Genomic DNA, 19,816 nt, shown 5'->3' with positions numbered 1-19,816 from the left:
CTGGGACAAAATATAATAGTAAAAGCAGCTTCACCTTCAGCATCCAGAGATGCAGGGCCTTATTTTGGGCAATAATGTCATTCTGTCTGTTGAACAGTGAACTCAACAGCAAAAAGAGGGAACCACCAAGGAAACTGAGTACTCACACACTCTCCTGGATTGACGGAGAATGAGAGTTATGTGCTCAGTAGGAAAAGGACTGTAAGAATTATATTTGTTTTTGCAACCAATGCCATTCACTGGTCTAGTGGATTAGTCGTTATGTTTTATTTAACTGTCCCTTTCAAACAACCTGTTTTCTTTTTCCTTGTGGATTGAGCATTTGTACAACTGAACTGACCAAAGCAGCTAGCTATTTGGACGCGACACCGAATTGTGACACCATAAACTTAAAGTTTTTTAAGTTTTTATTACTGTTTTCTTAAAATTGTAGTACCTTATTTTTCTTATAAGTAGTGTCTAATTATTGTAGAAAAATAAGAAAATTAGAAAGTGCAGATAAGCAAAAATAAAGAGAAATATATATATATATTACTGTACTGTACTGTAAGTCACTTCAGTCGTGTCCGACTCTGTGCGACCCCATAGACGGCAGCCCACCAGGCTCCCCCGTCCCTGGGATTCTCCAGGCAAGAACACTGGAGTGGGTTGCCATTTCCTTTTCCAGTGCATGAAAGTGAAAAGTGAAAGTGAAGTCACTCAGTCGTGTCCAACTCTTAGCGACCCCATGGACTGCAGCCTACCAGGCTCCTCCATCCATGGGATTTTCCAGGCAAGAGTACTGGAGTGGGGTGCCATTGCCTTCTCCGATATATATAGTACATATATATATATGTAAGGGTATACCTCTAAACATTAACAGTGGTTGTACTAGGTAATGTAACATCATATATACACATCGATAATATGTATGTATATATATACACACATATTTACACATATATATGATGTCTCATTACCCAGTACAGCCACTGCTAAGTTTAGAAGTATATCCTTCCAGACAGTTTTCCACAAACATATACATTTAAACATGTTTCACTGAAAAAAGTATTATGCCACACATGTTTTATAACTTGCTTGTTTTTGCTAAGCACCAGTATACTTCTGTATCTGTCACCTAAGGACTTCATTTGTAATGACCACATATCATTCTATTAAATAGATTTATCATAATTTATTTAATCTATCTCCTATTGTTAGATATTTTGGTGTGGTTTCTAATTTTTTTATTACAAATAATATCATAATGAATATATTGGTAAATCCTTGTTGCATACTTATCCAGTTATTTCCTTAACCTAAGTTCTAGAAGTCAAATTACTGGTTAAAGTTATGCACTTTTCTAAAAATGTAATGCCTATCTAGAGTTTCATCTTTGAATGGAAAAGAAAATGAGTTAAAATCAGAAGATAAAAATCACTCAAAAGCCTTAATGTCTCATAAAGATCTGAATTGCTAAAGTAAAAACATGGAAATATTTTAATTAGGGCCTGCTTGTTAAACCACTTACATACACACAAAGTTATGGGTTTAAGTGAGTCATTAAGTCTACAGATTAGCAAGAGAGATAATTTTCTGAATAACAAGCAAAGCCATTATAATATTATCTTCTATTAATACTTATTTTAATAAAAATTATTTTTGTAATTTAAAAATAATAAGAGCAATATTGATATACAATTCATACAACATAAAATTCACCCTTTTGAAATGTACAGTCAAGTGATTTATAAGTATAGTCACAGAGTTGTGCAATCATCACCACTATCTAATTTCAGAATCCTTTTATTACCTTAAATAAAATCTGTACACATTAACAGTCGCTCCTCAGCCCCCCGCTTCCCAGCCTCCAGCAAACACTAATCTGCTTTCTATTTCTGTGCATCTGCCTCTTCTTGACATTTCACATAAATGGAATCATACAATATGTGGTCTTTTGTGAATGGCTTATTTCACTTAGCATTGTTTTCAAGTTCATTGATGTCAGCCCTTCATTTCTTTCCCCTGTCGAATAATATTCCACTGAATATACACGTTTTGTTTGTCCATTCTTAGGACAAATGCTATTCTTAGGATATTAATTAAAATTTTCTCATCATACTTCAAATACTTCAGTAGCTCCCCAAACCGATAAGGATGTCCATTAAAGGCCCCCTGGCACCTACTTAATTTGAGGGGTTGATGGGTTCTTCTCTCATACTCCCAACCCAACCAACTTGAACCCTTCCACAACCACTGCAGTCATAATAGAACTACTTGCAGCCTCCTTAATATAAAAGGCATGCAAAAAAATAAATAAATAAAAGGCATGCACTTGTGTATATGCCATCCCTTCTATGTGGAATATCTTTCCTCTCCTTATCTGTGTGGACCCTTTAATTTTCATTTATGATCAGTTTCCAGATAGCTCCTCTTTTTGAAAGCTTCAAACTCTAAGGTTAATATGGATGCAATATTTTAAATATTTAAATCTATTATATTTCTATCATAATTAGAAGCCCCAACACACTAAGGATAAGCTGAATTCAGCTTTTTAAATAATTTATTATCCCTCTATTTAACACCTGTCACACTGCATTATACTTACTGGTTTTCTTAACTTTTCTTCTACTATATAGTGTGCTCACTGAGGCCAAAAATTATATTCAATGTACCTTTATAATACCAGCAATCAGGCCTCAGTTCAGTTCAGTTCATTCACTCAGTCCTGTCCAGCTTTTAGAGACCTGATGGACTGTACCACCCCAGGCTCCTTGTCCATCACCAACTCCCAGAGCTTACTCAAACTCACATCTGTCAAGTCAGTGATTCCATCCAACCGTCTCATATTTTATTGCCCCCTTCTCCACCAGCCTTCAATCTTTTCCAGTATCAGGATCTTTTAGAGTGAGTCAGTTCTTCACATCAGGTGGCCAAAATATGGAGTATCAGCTTCAGCATCAGTCCTTCCAGTGAATATCCAGGACTGATTTCCTTTAAGATGGACTGGTTGGATATCCTTGCAGTCCAAGGGATTCTCAAGAGTCTTCTCCAACACCATAGTTCAAAAGCATCAATTCTTCAGTGCTCAGCTTTCTTTATAGTCCAACTCTCACATCCATATATGACTACTGGAAAAACCATAGCTTTGACTAGAAGCTACGGACCTTTATTGGCAAAGTAATGTGTCTGCTTTTTAATATGTCTAGGTTGGAAATAGCTTTTCTTCCAAGGAACAAGAATCTTTTAATTTAATGGCTGCAGTCACCATCTGCAGTGATTTTGGAGACCCAAAAATAAAGTGTCTCACTGTTTCCGTTGTTTCCCTATCTATTTGCTGTTTAGTGATGGGACCAGATACATGATCTTAGTTTTCTGAATGTTGAGTTTTAATCTAACTTTTTCACTCTTCTCTTTCACTTTCATCAAGAGGCTCCTTAGTTCTTCGCTTTCTGCCATAAGGGTGGTGTCCTCTGCATGTCTGAGGTTATTGATATTTATCCCAGCAATCTTGATTCCAGCTGGTACTTCATCCAGCCCGGCATTTCTCATGATGTACTCAGCATATAAGTTAAATAAGCAGGGTGACAATATGCACCCTTGATGTACTCCTTTCTGAAGCACTACCTTACACAGATTACCATGAAAGGAATTGCTGAGTTTTCCAAATTTGCTGGCATATTGAGTGCAGCACTTTCACAGCATCATATTTTAAGATTTGAAATAGCTCAACTGAAATTCCATCACCTCCACTAGCTTTGTTCACAGTGATACTTCCTAAGGCCCACTTGCTTCACATTCTAGGATGTCTGGCTCTAGGTTAGTGATCACACCATCGTGGTTATCCAGGTCATGAAGATCTTCTTTGTATAGTTCTTCTGTGTATTCTTGCCACCTCTTCTTAATATCTTCTGCTTATGTTAGGTTCATACCATTCCTGTCCTTTATTGTGCCCATCTTTGCATTAAATGTTCCCTTGGTATCTCTAATTTTCTTGAAGAGATCTCTAGTCTTTCCCATTATATTGTTTTCCTCTATTTCTTTGCATTTATCACTGAAGAAGTCTTTCTTATCTCTCCTTGCTATTCTTTGGATCTGTGCATTCAAATGGGTATATCTTTCCTTTTTTCCTTTGCCTTTTGTGTCTTTTCTTTTCTCAGTATTTGTAAGGCCTCCTCAGACACCATTTCACCTTTTTACATTTCTTTTTCTTGGGGATGGTCTTGATCACTGCCTCCTGTACAATGTCATGAACTTCTGTCCATAGTTCTTCAGGCACTCTGTCTATAAGATCTAATCCCTTGAATCTATTTGTCACTTCCACTGTATAATCATAAGGGATTTTATTAAGGTCATACCTGAATGGTTTAGTGGTTTTCCATACTTTCTTCAATTTCAGTCTTAATTTGGCAATAAGGAGTTCATGATATGAGCCACAGTCAGCTCCAGGTCTTTTTTTTTGCTGACTGAATAGCGCTTCTCCATCTTTGGCTGCAAAGAATATAATCAGTCTGATTTTGGTGTCGACCATCTGGTGATGTCCATGTGTAGAGTCTTCTCTTGTGTTGTTGGAAGCGGGTGTTTGCTATGACCAGTGCATTCTCTTCACAGAACTCTATTAGCCTTTTCCCTGCTTCATTCTGTACTCCAAGGCCAAATTTGCCTGTTACCCCAGGTGTTTCTTGACTTCCTACTTTTGCATTCCAGTCCCCTAAAATGAAAAGGACATCTCTTTGGGTGTTAGTTCTAGAAGGTCTTGTAAGTCTTCATAGAACCATTCAATGTCAGTTTCTTCAGCATTCCTGGTTGGGGCGTAGACTTGGATTACCATGATATTGAATGGTTTCCTTTGGAAATGAACACAGATCATTCTGTCATTTTTGAAATTGCATCTAAGTACTGCATTTCAGACTCTTTTGTTGACTATGATGGTTACTCCATTTCTTCTAAAGTATTCTTGCCCACAGTAGTAGATATAATGATCATCTGAGTTAAATTCACCCATTCTAGTCCATTTTAGTTCACTTATTCCTAAAATGTCCATGTTCAGTCTTGGCTATCTTCAGTTTGACCACTTCCAATTTACCTGATTCATGGACCTAACATTCCAAGTTCCTATGAAATATTGCTCTTTATAGCATTGAACTTTACTTTCACCACCAGTCACATCCAAAACTGGGTGTTGTTTTTGCTTTGGCTCCACCTCTTCAGTCTTTCTGGAGTTAGTTCTCCAGAAAACATATTGGGCACCTACTGACCTAGGGAGTTCATCTTTCAGTGTCCTATCATTTTGCCTTTTCATACTGTTGATGGGATTCTCAAGGCAAGAATACTGAAGTGGTTTGCCATTCCCTTTTCCAGTGGACCATGTTTTTTCAGAACTCTCAACCATGACCCATCCATTTTAGGTGGCCCTACACATCATGGCTCATAGTTCCATTGAGTTAGACAAGGCTGTGGTCCATGTGATCAGGGCCTCGTATATGGTAAAATGCAATGAATGTTTGCTTTGTGTACATGATAAATAAAATGATTTTTTTCCCTTGACTGGATAAAGTCTGTCTAAATTTTTTAATTTTTTAAATTATGAGTATATGATAAAACATTTACAGAAAACTTGGAAAATACAGAGCAAAGTTACATATAGTTCTACTATATATTACAATATTTTTAAAGTAAATTAATATTTTTAGTTGGAGTTTCAAGATCAAACTCTCAAAAATTAACAGAATGAACAGACAGAAGAGCAGAAGGACACAGTACGCTTGAAAAGCACTATGAACCAATTTAACATAATTAAGATTTATACAATTTTCACACAACAGCAGGGGATAAATTTTATTCAAGTTCCTGTAGATCATAAACCCAGAGACACTGGAACATATCCAGAGACATAAAAGAAGGTGCAAAAATTTCATGGTATAAAGGTTTTGAAGTCATACAGTTTGTTCTCTTATCACTGGTAATTTGACTTTTTTTTAAACTAAATCAATTTAGGAATTTTGTAGCTATATAGATGCAACCTTTGTATTTAATATTTGTGTTGTAATTTTCTTATGTTTAATTTGTTCATTTTCCTTTAAAATTCTCAGTAACTTATGAAGTAATATTCATTAAAATAAACCAGAATTATATGTAATTCTAGTAGGTTTTTAAAGGGTATATTGAATTTACAACCTGTCAAACAGGAGACATTTTCAGTGAAGAACAACTTTAGACAACTTCAGAAGTTACACAAAAGATGATTTAGTACCATATATGAAATTATTTAAGGAAGAAATTAAGAATATGCCATGAATTTAACTTCTAAATCATTAAGTGCACTTTAAAAACAATATGAGCTTTTTATGCAAATAAAAATGTCATTTTCCTTAAATGACTTAGAGGTGCATTGCTTAAAATACCATAATAATCTTTGAACCTTACATGTAAACTGTTTTTAATGTTTTCACTGTTTTCTATGTAAATGAAAAAAGTTTTTAAGTAGGTCTAGGTCTTGCAAATAGAATCCTAACCTCTGTTACTTCTGACTTATAGGGTATCTTTGTTACTAGGGTTCAACCTGATGGACCAGCATCCAACCTGCTACAGCCTGGTGATAAAATCCTTCAGGTAAGACAGATACAAAGCAATGCTTTCCAAGGCCAATATTGAAACAAATAAGTGACTTGAGTTAAATCACTGAAAACAAGTTTTTATTACATTTCTTATTTGCCTTTACTGTTTTGGGGTTGAGAGACAGATCAGAAAGCAATTCAGCCTGGTAGAGTCCTATATTCTCAGTACCTGGCACTTGGCAGGTATTCTGCATATTTGTTTAAAGGAATAGTGTTACTTTGGGAATGTAAGAAGAATTGATGTGTACAAGAATCTATGCATAGTTATCAAGTGTAAGTAAGAAGGATGAAGCACCCAAATACGGTACTGATGTAACTTTAGATGAGAGAGAAGGGACTGGTTCATATTTAATTTCTCAACAATAATCTTGTTACTGTTTTAATAGTATAAAATACATGTTTATTTCTCTCTACTTTCCCTGCTCAGATAGTTACCAAAATGGAAAGACCCCACTCAACTCAGCTCAGCAGTGATCCTCTACCTTCTATTTACTGAACTCTGTCAAAGAATTGCAGAAAAGTAAAAACTCTATATAGATAAATTGTCTTGGAATCGTATTCTCACAAATATTTTAAACTAACTAGAAAGATTATGAAAACTTAAGTTTTCAATAATGATAATTATCTGAAAATACTATGAATTACTCTAGCCTCTGGCAATGTCACGGTAGAAATACCACCCGAAGGGTCCATGTCAGTTTCATGTAGACAGAAGACCAAACCAACCAATTTTCAAACTTGCTTGTTCAGGGATGGCTATCAGAGTGCTGTTATAACAATAGCAAACAGAAAACAGCCTTACTATCCAGTTAATATGAAAAAGGTTAAGTAGCTTATGACAAGGCATTTCTTTAGTGAAACACTGTATAGATTTTTAAGAGCCATCATTCAAGCCAGATTTTTATTTATGTATACAGAGAGGTTAGTGATATGTTGTTGAGTGGCAGAAGTAGATTACATAAGAGTGAGTTATATGAACACTTTTGTATCCACCTGTTCATCTCTTGGTATCTATATTGTGTGATTATACAACATGTACATTATATATATAAAACTGTGTTATGTTATGAAAAAAAAAAAAAAAAGACCAAATCAGTAGATGGCCTTTTGAGTTAAGACATTGAAACAAAAGAGACACATAAAAGCTAAATATTTTCTTTACCATTTAGTTATCAAAGTTCTCTATTTTTTAATTGCATAGCTAGCCCTTTGGTGTTAAGCATTTTATATCATTTCTACAGAACTCACATTCATTATATGTAAAATGAACTGTGGTTTATACTATAGCTGAGGTCCCCTAACTTAAAAATTCAACTGTTTAATAATTGTATCAATTTCCATGGAAAACAACTATGAATAAACTCACAATGTAACCACCTAACATTTAGTACATGGTGCTATTTAACAAAGGAAATAGCTAGTTCTTTTCCTCTACTGAATTTTGAACAAATTATTTCAAATGTCAGAGTCTGTAAAAAAAAATGAAGCCAGCTCATCTCAGATCTCTCATCTATTAGAATGCCAGGCTGGATAGAGAAGTATCCCATAGCATGGAACAAGTTTGGAGACTTTGCCTTCATCTGTGACAGAGCGGGGCGAAAGATTTTTCTCTCTAAACTGAGAAAAGAAATATACTTAAATGGATATTAAAATATTCTATAGATAGATACAGATATAGATATCCTACAGAATGAAATGCAAATTAAGATGATATCTAGTTGCAGGTTTAGAATATGTTCCTGGCTGTGAAATTCTAGAACAGTTATATGTGGGGAAATGAGGATTTAGTAAGTGTTTCTAGTCCCTGAGAAGTATACAGCAACAGCAAAGTGCACAGAGAAATTAATTCTTAACACAAGAAGTAAAAAAGAATTAAAAGTGGAATCAAAGTCAGAAGAGCTTCCCCTGGGTTGTCTATTCTCTCCACAGAAGAGTCTCAAGGATGTAACATTTTATTTTTGCTGTAGAACTCATTTGTATCTAGTACAATAAAATCAAAGTCCATTTTCAGTAAAAGAAAAATGTACATAGACCTTCATCAAATAAATTGCTGTATTTACAGTTTCATTCATACTAGTTAAAAAGCACAAGTGGCCAATTATATTTTCTGAAGGAAATCAAAATGACTAATTCTAAACTGGAATCATTGCCAACATCAGATGTTAAGAGAGAAAATTATATTTTTATCTCTTAATGATACTGTAGCTCTTGGTTTAAAGAACACTGGGATAAAAATGAACTTATAACATTGAGTTATCTGTCACTTCAAGATCATTAGAATATATCCTCACTGGAGCAAATTTATTTATAAACTTTAATGAAAGCATACAACCTGGAAAATCAAGGTAAAAGAAAAGAATAAAATCAATGAATGAGCTCCTCCTTAATGTGAGGGCAGTTTGGGGTTTGATCTAAATCAGTAGCAAGTAGCAAAATATATATAAAATGGCAAAAGATGTACCTTTCCCAAACCTCCCCAAGCCCAGAATTTATTATATAAGAGCTCTCTCTTTCTTCTTCTGTAACTCTTTTTACCCACAACTCTCTTCTTATTCTGCTGTTGTATTATGAGCATCTTATTTGAGTTAAATGAAAATGTGTGCATTAAGGATTGATGTTAATTAAAACATATTCACATGATTATTCTGTCATTTACTATTCATTTTCCTAGAATAGATACTATAATTCATTAGCTTCAAATACTGGCTAAAGTTTAGTAAGTCATTTTGCTTTAAGACAGTGTAGCATGAGGAAAGAGCACTCTGCCAAGGGACCTGACCCCTCACAGCTTCATCTTCTGTAAAGTCAAATTATAAAAGAGTGAGAGAGAAAAAGGGAAAGCGCATGGACCATAAAAAATGTTATTCAACTGAACCATGTGAACTTGTCAATATTTGACCATTTTTTGAAGTGGCAGATTTGTTGGTTTAACATCATAGTTTCTTTTTTTCTAATATTCTTTCCAGTTATAAAAGTCAACCTAATTATACATTTTTCAATTTAAAATATAAATATAGAAAATCCACTAATTATAGTTATTCTGTCCAAAAGATGAATAGACTGCAAAAAAAAAAATGTACTTGATAACATGACTCACAGTTGTAGGCCACTTGTAAGTATATTGTATATTGTATCCTAGTCTATCACAGTAGTCAATTCCTATCCTCTTCATTCACCTGCCCTCTCACCTTCCCAAGACAAGAGCCTAACTTCATCAGGAGCAGAGAAATTAAATGATTTATAATTAATTTATGATATCCGGTTCTACTTTTCCAAAATTTCAATAGCTTTGAAATTTATAATCCAAAGTATATTCCTGGTCTATGGCTAACTCTCAGAGATACCAATATATAATAATCAAAGAGATGATAATTCAAACAAATCAGATAATCCCCTTTTTTCTAATCTTGAAACACCTTGTCCCTACAATTCATACAGACAAGTTGAAAAACCACTCTCAACAAATATATGTCAAGTTTCACTAGTTATTGGTAAGCTATTGGGTCACAGCATATGATATCTTGATGAAGCAGGAGTTATTCCAGGTTTAACAGAGAGGAGAAAAGAGGATGAGTAGAAGGAAGAATAAAAATGAGAGTGAAAATGTTAGTCTCTCAGTCATGTCCAGCTCTTTGCAACCCTGTGGACTGTAGCCCGCCAGGCTCCTCTGTTTATGAATTCTCAGGCAACAATACTGGAGTGGGTTGCCACTTCCTTCTCCAGGGGAAGAATACCCATGGGCTAGACTGGCATCTGTCTTCAGGAGCAGAGGTGAGACCCTTATGCCAGATGGGTGAGTGTGGAGTACAATGAGAGAGGAGAGAGAGCCCAAGCATGAAGAAAGAAAACCCTCAAACTTTATAGTTTCTCACTGAGTTGGAGAATTCAAACATGGACACGGCTTGGAGTGGGAATGGGGGCTAGGATAGGATGATGAGTTACAGCTTTCAAAGTTCAGAATGGAAAAAGAAAGTTTAGATTTCCCAAAAGTCTAAATGAAATAAATGTCCATGAATGCCTGGGTCAGTTGTATACAGATATACAGTGCTATATCTATATACAATCACTGAATCAAACCTTCCTTGTCTGAGGGGAAGTTGGATACCTCTTTTAATGACCAGTAGGTCATGCTAATAGTATTATCTTACTCAAAGTTTACTTATTCAACAACCTCAAACAAAGTTCTTTCGAGACGCCATATTATTGTCATGAATTCCATGCACTAAATCTCATGCCTTTTACTCATAAGAGAGACTTATTTCTTACTTGGAGTCTTTGGTCTAGTTTTCCAGATCATCGAGGGGAAAGCCTCCGGATCCAGGCACATTGTAGGAAGCAAGAAGTCATAACCAACAGCTTTGCTGTTCAGGAAGAAAGAGAAACATCTTTTAAAAGAAAGAAACAAAATTCAAAAAGTACTATTCAATTTAGAATACTGTTTCCCAATGGAATCTTTTAAAATATATATTTTTTTAAGAGTTCCTTACTCTTCAAGTTTCAGAGCCACTTCAGAGTCTATCCTTTGTTTCAGAATTTCACAATGTTCTCAGCATATTAAGAACCTGAAAAATCTTACATTTCTCAACATACTTAACCATACAACCATCTTGACCAGCAACATCAATTAGCTATTTCCACAAAATACACTTAGGGAAATTTCTTTCATGGAAGCAACTAATTGGCTTTATTCCAAACTGTTCACATTCATAATTATTATCATAAGTCACTAAGAATGGGTTAGGGTATGTTTATTTCTCTGAATTCTTTATAATTTCTTCCCAAAAAAGGCCACAAAAAGTACAGAGGAGACATTTTTGTTATGGTTAAAATGAAGTCAGTCAGTCAGTTCAGTCGCTCAGTTGTGTCCGACTCTTTGCGACCCCAGGGACTGCAGCACCCCAGGCCTCCCTGTCCATCACCAACTCCCAGAGTTTACTCAAACTCATATCCATTGAATTGGTGATGCAATCCAACCATCTCATCCTCTGTCGTCCCCTTCTCCTCTCGCCTTCAATCTTTACCAGTATCAGGGTCTTTTCAAATGAGTCAGCTCTTCGCCATCAGGTGGCCAAAGTATTGGAGTTTCAGCTTCAACATCAGTCCTTCCAATGAACACCCAGGACTGATCTCCTTTAGGATGGACTGTTTGGATCTCCTTGCAGTCCAAGGGACTCTCAAGAGTCTTCTCCAACACCACAGTTCAAAGGCATCAATTCTTCGGTGCTTGGCTTTCTTTATAGTCCAACTCTCACATCCATACATGACTACTGAAAAAACCATAGCTTTGACCAGATAGACCTTTATTGGCAAAGTAATGTCTCTGCTTTTTAATATGCTGTCTAGGTTGGTCATAACTTTTCTTCCAAAGAGTAAGTGTCTTTTAATTTCATGGCTGCAGTCACCATCTGCATGAAGTATGGGACCCTTAAAAAAAAAAGTATTTGGAAATTTCACTAAAGCATTCCCAACAAGGCTAAATGTGTTACCATTTTCTATAGTTGATCTCTTTTGGTGGTTGAAAATCAAAACATCAGAGAGGATTGGGGAAAGGTGGGCATGGGGGTAGGTGGTGAATGGTTCAGTATTATGTAATGCTTAGTGTTTTGAGAATGATAAAATATATTTGAAAAACATTTTTTATAATACTGTTAGGTTAGAAGACAACCAAAACTAATTTTTTAAATGTGTATGGTTTTATATGCCAGAATTTCACTGCATATCTTTATCCATTTGCTTGGTTCATAATCTATATAGTTCAGCTGCTGCTGCTGCTGCTAAGTCACTTCAGTCATGTCCGACTCTGTGTGATCCCACAGACGGCAGCCACCAGGCTCCCCTGTCCCTGGAATTCTCCAGGCAAGAGTACTGGAGTGGGTTGCCATTTCCTTCTCCAAAGCATGAAAGTGAAAAGTGAAAGTGAAGTCGCTCAGTCGTGTCTGACTCTTAGTGACCCCATGGACTGCAGCCTACCAGGCTCCTCCATCCATGGGATTTTCCAGGCAAAGTACTGGAGTGGGGTGCCATTGCCTTCTCCGATATAGTTCAGCACAGATACCTAATTAGAGATTGAGTAAATACTTTTTGAAAATCAAAAAAATGTTTTGTATACTAAGTAAAACATGAAAAGCAATAAAGACAAATTAAGTTCATTGAGCTGGCTCTAACTTCCATAATTTGAATAAAGTGAAAATAGCATCAATTAGGTACCCATAGTATGTCATTTTTAGCACACAACCACCCTGCAAGGTATCTATTGTTGACAGAAGCTAAATCATTTATTTGAGCTTCTTCCATTATACCATGCTGATTCTACTGAAGCAAATTTTACTGATAGCAACCTGTTTATCACATTTTCTACTTATCGATTTGGAAAATATGTATTCAGTGTCCACGATGTACAAAATATTGTGCCAAGCAATGTAAACAATGTAATAGGGATTTGTAACTAAGTTTCTGCCTGGGAAGTAGACATGTCTGAAATTACCTAGAGCAGATAATGGAGGAAAAGAGACGGGGGAAAAGCTGACTTCAAACACATAATAAAATCCATTCCCAATATCTCCTCTTTTAACAGCAAGCTCTCTACAAAAACAGAAACCAACCTGGCTACAAGTACTGCCTGAAACTGAAAGGTTGATTTTTCAGTTTCTTTTGTGGTAAGGTAAAAGACATACAGTGTAGGTTGTTGGGAAACTGCTTTCAAATAGGGAATTCATTTGTTAGAAATATGCATTCAACATATTTGATAAGAAGAAACAGGCATTCTAAAATCAAAGCAGATAAATAAGTAAATATCTTCAGGATTACTATGTATTATCAGTCATGCCAGAATTTCTATACAAATAATAGACAAAGTCTTCAGTTTAGTCTTTTCTATTTTTCCTTGTCTTTTTTTGAGCCTGAACTCATGAAACATGCAAGCTGCAGCACATGAGTACATTTAAGACAGAAGAGAAATTCTTATTTATGTTTTAGTCTATCAAGATTTTTTAATACTATAATAAAAGCCACCAAGACATCAAACTTTCTCATATTTAAAAAGTGCAGTGTAAAATTTTCATTGGAACTCTCTAAGAATTAAAGGTCTGTAGTTCAGATTTTTGATGGAAAGAAAAATTTTTCAAATGACTTGGCATACAGTCAGTGTAGTGTTGATTATACAGTATGAGCCACCAGGGAAGCCCCCATACTCAGCCCTAAATATATCTTAATATTTAATGAGATTAAAATTCTGCAATGGGAAATAATTCAAGGTAGTTAATGTGAAACATAATTGTAATTACCTAAGATACCCACTATTTTGTCTCTTAATGTCTGGCTTTCAGGATTAGACAACATGAAGTCCAATAACACTAATAAGATTGCCGTATATTTTCATTTTCCTTCATCCTAAGAGTTATACACATTCAAAAGTACACTATATTAATGTAAAGAATCTGCCTGCAATGTGGGAGACCTGAGTTTGATCTCTGGGTTGGGAAGATACCCTGCAGGAGGACATGGCAACCCACTCCAGTATTCTTGCTTGGAGAATCCCCCTGGACAGAGGTGTCTGGCAGGCTACAGACCATGGGGTCACAAAGAGTCAGATACGACTGAGTAACTAAGAACAAAAGCAATGTATATCTAATACATAAGATATATGTGTACTGGCATTTTAAATCTTTGTCCCTTGAAGGGGAGTTTAAATCAACTTGAAATCATATAACAAATTTCTAATCCCATTTCTCCTTTGGATTCTAAGAAGAGTCATGCTGTCCTTCTTATTGGATAATCCCACCAATTTTGTGGCCAAACCTTCTCAGAAACTAGTTTTTAAATATAAAGCTTTGAATAATAAGAATACAATGAAATTCATGGAGAATTACAGCACCCTCTGGAAAATGTCTATGGCATAAACATCCATAATTTAGCCACTTAACAAAACATTTACCAGAAGGAAATCAAAGATAAATTCGGAAAGGAACAAGAGGATGAAATCCAGAAACTGAGTATGTTTTACAGTAAATTGATAAGCTATAATTGCAAAGCTCTATTTTTGTTAGAATTGCAAATATTATGTTCATTAACCCTCTGCCTTTTCATGTCTAAATCATGCAAAGGAGCAATTTAAAAACATTTTGTGGCACAGATGCTAACTGGAATTAAAATAAGGAAGGATACCTTCTGGAAATAATGTTGCTATAGTAAAATGATCCTTTATACTTCAAATCAGTTAAAATCAGAAATCAATGAATTATGTATTCTTGAAGCATAAAATTTTCTGAGTGTCTTTTCTTTTGTAGATTGTTTTCTTTTTAACTTCATTTTTACTTAATAAACCATACAGTTAAGTTGCAATTTCCTCAAAATTGGATATATTTTATTATAATCCATGATAGTCTGTATTTATATAAAACATACTGCTACTGCTAAGTCACTTCAGTTGTGTTCGACTCTGTGCGACCCCATAGACGGCAGCCCACCAGGCTCCCCCATCCCTGGCATTCTCCAGGCAAGAACACTGGAGTGGGTTGCCATTTCCTTCTCCAATGCATGAAAGTGAAAAGTGAAAGTGAAGTCCCTCAATCGTGTCCGACCCTCAGCGACCCCATGGACTGCAGCCTTCCAGGCTCCTCCATCCATGGGGTTTTCCAGGCAAGAGTACTGGAGTGGGATGCCATTGCCTTCTCCGTATATAAAACATATATGTAGACAAATTTGACAACATATTTTAAAGATTCATTAGTTTATTAATAGGATTTGTTCTTCAAATTGTCTTTTGTATTTATATTATATATATTCAAAATATCAAATGCATAAATGTAGATTATATGCATTTACATTTCAAAGCATTATCAGATTTATACTCTGCAATTAAATGGAATAGTATCCTCCTTTATTTCCTCAGCTCTTCTTCTAATCACACACATGAAACAGCCACAAGACTTTTCTAACTGAAATATTGTGATTCTTCTAAACTTCATATGGATTGAAAAAGTCCCACATACATGTAGTAACATAACTGTCTGATTCCCTGTCTGAACCATCCAAGATGTAAGCCAGATAGCCATAATCACTTTAACAAATACAATATAATTTTTTTTTGGCTCATCTAACAATGGAAGAAGAAAGTTCTCTACAACTGAGATTTTATCTTTTCCTTCCATTCAAACCCCTCTATTCTTGCCTCTCCTGGCATCATGCCTACCATAATGTTCCATATCAAGAAAAAGCTCAATTAATCTTAAGAAGTGAATTCACTGAATGAGTCTGTGACACTCAATGAACCTAAAAACATTTGTTTCAACCTCACAACACCCAGTGAAATGAATTGTGTCAAGATACAGAGTCATGACATAAATTCCCATCTAGACACGAGCTGTGTGAGCTTGGATATTTCATGTAATCTCATTGATCCTCACAATTTTCATCTAAAAAATTGCTAAGAAAAAAAAAAAAAAAATAAAAGTTAAAAATTGCTAAGATTAAAATAGTTCCTTCCTCTGACATTTTGCCCTTCTGTTCTTTTTACTATTCTTGTTAATGAAAATTGTATTTCTGAAATTCAAGAAAGTAATAGTGAAGTAATATTAATAGTAGTAGCTAACATTTATTGATTGTTTATAGTGTGCCAGGCCTTGTCCCTAAGCAGTTGATATATGTTAACTCATTTAATCTTTAATAAACTTTCTAAAATAGTTTGCTTTCTGATCTTTCAGAATCCTTTTGGTAATGTGAAGCCATTCCCAGGAAGTCTCTAGCTGTGGTCTTTTAAATAGGCCCCTTGAGATTCACCAAAGTTCTGGCTTAGAGCCAAAACATTTCTGGGGACTAGAATTACAGGTAGAGTCCTAGTGTTTGTTTGACTCAATGATCTAATTTATCAACTTGCTTATTTCCTACTGGGAAATCAGCTCTTTGTGTTTCCAACTATATAACTATCATTTATATAGTTACAAAGCATGTACTTTGTAGTTACAAAGCATAAAAACTAAAAGCTGATGCTTTAAAGCAGTTATTAAAAGCTAAATTTATACAAGGAGTTTCCCTAGCCTTGAATCAGAACCTGGATGGTGGGTCTGAACATCTTGAAGCCTGATTTATTGGAAACTGACCCAGATTCCATACCAGAGTTCATCTAGCTACGTGTTTTTCCCTGCTGTTTCCTCTGTGAGGCAGAAAACTGAAGCCACTAGAAAATACTTGATCACCTTGGATTTCCTGCTGCCTTTATGAGCCATCTACCTTGATCCCCATCAGGACAACCCTTTCCAGTTCTCCTCCTGCCAGTTTTCCTGTTCCCTCCACTCAATGCACCTGTATCTTCTTCCTTTAGTTCAACCACCTAGTCAGCTTTCTGTCATCCTCTGGCATAAAAGACTGGGCCCTCTTTCACTTTTCCCTCCCTCACTTAAGACAGATTTACCTAGATGCCCAGATCCATGGGATCACAAGGAGTCGAACATGACTTAGCAACAGAGCAGGAACAACAAGGTCAACAACAAACACTGTCTTTCAGTTCTGCTCCTTGAATCCAAAGCTACGGCCAATCCTGCTCCCCTCCCTAGATTTTCCTTCTTTCACAATGCTCCCTTTTAAACTTATTTTCTAGTAATTCTCTCAGCAAGAAATAATAAGAAGGAATATTATAGTATCAGATGATTAAGCCCTAGTTTAGCTGTGTAACCCTAACCTAATGCCTGTTACTAAAGGGCCACTCTAACCTCCTTCCTGAACTCCAGTCTTTTATTTCTAAATGTATGATTAACATTGCCTTGCATGTGTCGCCAGTACCACAAATTCTGTTGTTTTCCTGACTAAGCCAGCTGCTTCTCTGAAATTTCCATTTTCTGTTAACGGCATCATCAATTGATTTTTCATTTATTTCTTATGCCCTTATCCAATCAGACGCCTAAAAGTTTTCTCCTTTTTAATGTTCCCTTTCAGGTCTCACTGCCCTAGCAGACGGACTCACTTAGTCTTTCTACTTTTGAGATGGTTCACATGTAACTACAACAACAACAATTAAGCCAGAGTTAAAAATTAAAACTATAAGAATGAAAGATTCAGCATTTCTTTAAATTCTAATTTAGGACAAAGTATTATTCTTACAAGTACTCAAGTTAGATTAAACCTGTTAGGAATCTGAATGAGAATTAAAGCTTTGAAACCATGATGTACTAGGCATCACCGCAGTTTCCCTTGACTTCAACATTCCTTCCTTGCCAAAGCCACTTCTCTTATTTGAGATTCTGCATAAATTGAAAATAAAGAAGTGGAAAACTGGTGTAAAAAAAATTGCAGTAGGAGATAAGATAGCAACTATTTTAAGGATAAAATGTTGGTTAATTTATCATGATCAATGAAATAGCAGTTCAAATCACTGGGAGCAAGTGTAGCATTACTATTTCAGTAAAGTATTACAAGAAATAGTAAGAAGGAATATTCTAGTATCAGATGATTCAGCCCTAGTTTAGCTGTGTGACCTCAGGCATGTTGTTTAACCTCTCTGAGGTGTAACTCTTTCATTTATAAAAATAACAAAACTAGCCTAGATCACCAAGAAATTTATTCATTTCTGAATGAGATTGAGAACCACTGATAGAAATAATGAATATATTTGCCTTTAACAATGAGGGAAATAGAAATTATCTTTTTAATATTAAAATGTTTAAATTAAGAACTTTTCAGTGAGTCAAAATAAGATTTAACTATATCGTATGTTTTGTTTTACACAGTGAAGCATTTGAAAGAGTTGGTGGGTTTATCAGTTCAGTTCAGTTACTCAGTCATGTCTGACTCTTTGCAACCCCATGGACTGCAGCACGCGAGGCTTCCCTGTCCATCACCAACTCCCGGAGCTTGTTCAAACTCATGTCCATCATGTCGGTGATGTCATCCAACCTTCTCATCCTCTGTCATCCCCTTCTCTCCCCTTCAATCTTTCCCAGCAACAGGGTCTTTTCCAGTGAGTCAGTTCTTTACATCAGGTGGCCAAAGGATTAGAGTTTCAGCTTTAGCATCAGTCCTTCCAGTGAATATTCAGGACTTTAGGATTGACTGGTTGGATCTCTGCAGTCCAAGGGACTCTCAAGAGTCTTCCCCAACACCACAGTTCAAAAGCATCAATTCTTCAGTGCTCAGCTTTCTATATATCAGTGATTATATGACAAAAATGGTCCTGTGAACACTTCTAAACCACATCAACAGAGTTCCTGCAAAAAACAAAATAAATCAGAACAAGAACAAAATAACTATCATGTTTCAAGTGTATCTGTGTAGTACTTACTAGTGTTTCTCTGTGATTTGCTTAGTGGCTATAAGATTATGGCATCTGGTCCCATCACTTCATGGGAAATAGATGGGGAAACGGTGGAAACAGTGTCAGACTTTATTTTTGGGGGCTCCAAAATCACTGCAGATGGTGATTGCAGCCATGAAATTAAAAGACGATTACTCCTTGGAAGGAAAGTTATGACCAACCTAGATAGCATATTGAAAAGCAGAGATATTACCTTGCCAACAAAGGTCCATATAGTCAAGGCTATGGTTTTTCCAGTAGTCATGTACGGATGTGAGAGTTGGACTATAAAGAAAGCTGAGCACCGAAGAATTGATGCTTTTGAACTGGTGTTGGAGAAGACTCTAGAGAGCCCCTTGGAATGCAAGGAGATCCAACCAGTCTATCCTAAAGGAGAGCAGTCCTGGGTGTTCATTGGAAGGACTGAGGCTGAAGCTGAAACTCCAATACTTTGGCCACCTCATGCGAAGAGTTGACTCATTGGAAAAGACTCTGATGCTGGGAGGGATTGGGGGCAGGAGGAGAAGGGGATGACAGAGGATTAGGTGGCTGGATGGCATCACCAACTCGATGGACATGAGTTTGAGTGAACTCCGGGAGTTGGTGATGGACAGGGATGCCTGGCATGCTGCAATTCATGGGGTTGCAAAGAGTCGGACATGACTGAGCAACTGAACTGAACTGAACTGAACTAGCATTATACTAGGACAATCATAAGTAGGATATACTAGATAATTGATAAGTATTTGTTGAATTAATAAATTGAGTTGAAACTGGGTGAAATTAATTAGTTGTTTCCATAGTTACAATTCTGGTGTGAAGTTTAAAAACACGTGACTTTTGGTTGCTCATACTCTCTTGAATCTTATTATTAGAGACAACAACAATGTGATAAACAAGTACCTTGCATTGATGACCCTGTTTTATTTGTGTGTTT

At 35.9% G+C, this 19,816-nt stretch overlaps 1 protein-coding gene across 7 annotated transcripts in view; it reads left to right on the top strand.

Moving 5' to 3' along the window:
- Positions 1–19,816, top strand: part of LRRC7 (leucine rich repeat containing 7) — a 631,844-nt gene that overhangs the window by 589,841 nt on the left and 22,187 nt on the right. For 6 of the 7 annotated variants that reach the window (XM_070786332.1, XM_070786329.1, XM_070786328.1 and 3 more), the window contains one exon: positions 6,517–6,591. In XM_070786332.1, coding sequence (XP_070642433.1) covers positions 6,517–6,591 — 75 coding nt within the window. The remainder of the gene's footprint in view (positions 1–6,516; positions 6,592–19,816) is intronic. The other variant, XM_070786330.1, reaches the window with a different exon arrangement.

This window comes from Bos indicus, chromosome 3, assembly GCF_029378745.1.
Source record: "Bos indicus isolate NIAB-ARS_2022 breed Sahiwal x Tharparkar chromosome 3, NIAB-ARS_B.indTharparkar_mat_pri_1.0, whole genome shotgun sequence".
NCBI classification, from domain to species: Eukaryota; Metazoa; Chordata; class Mammalia; order Artiodactyla; family Bovidae; genus Bos; species Bos indicus.
The sequence above is the reverse complement of the archived record's forward strand: the minus strand, read 5'-3'. Positions and strand labels throughout refer to the sequence as shown.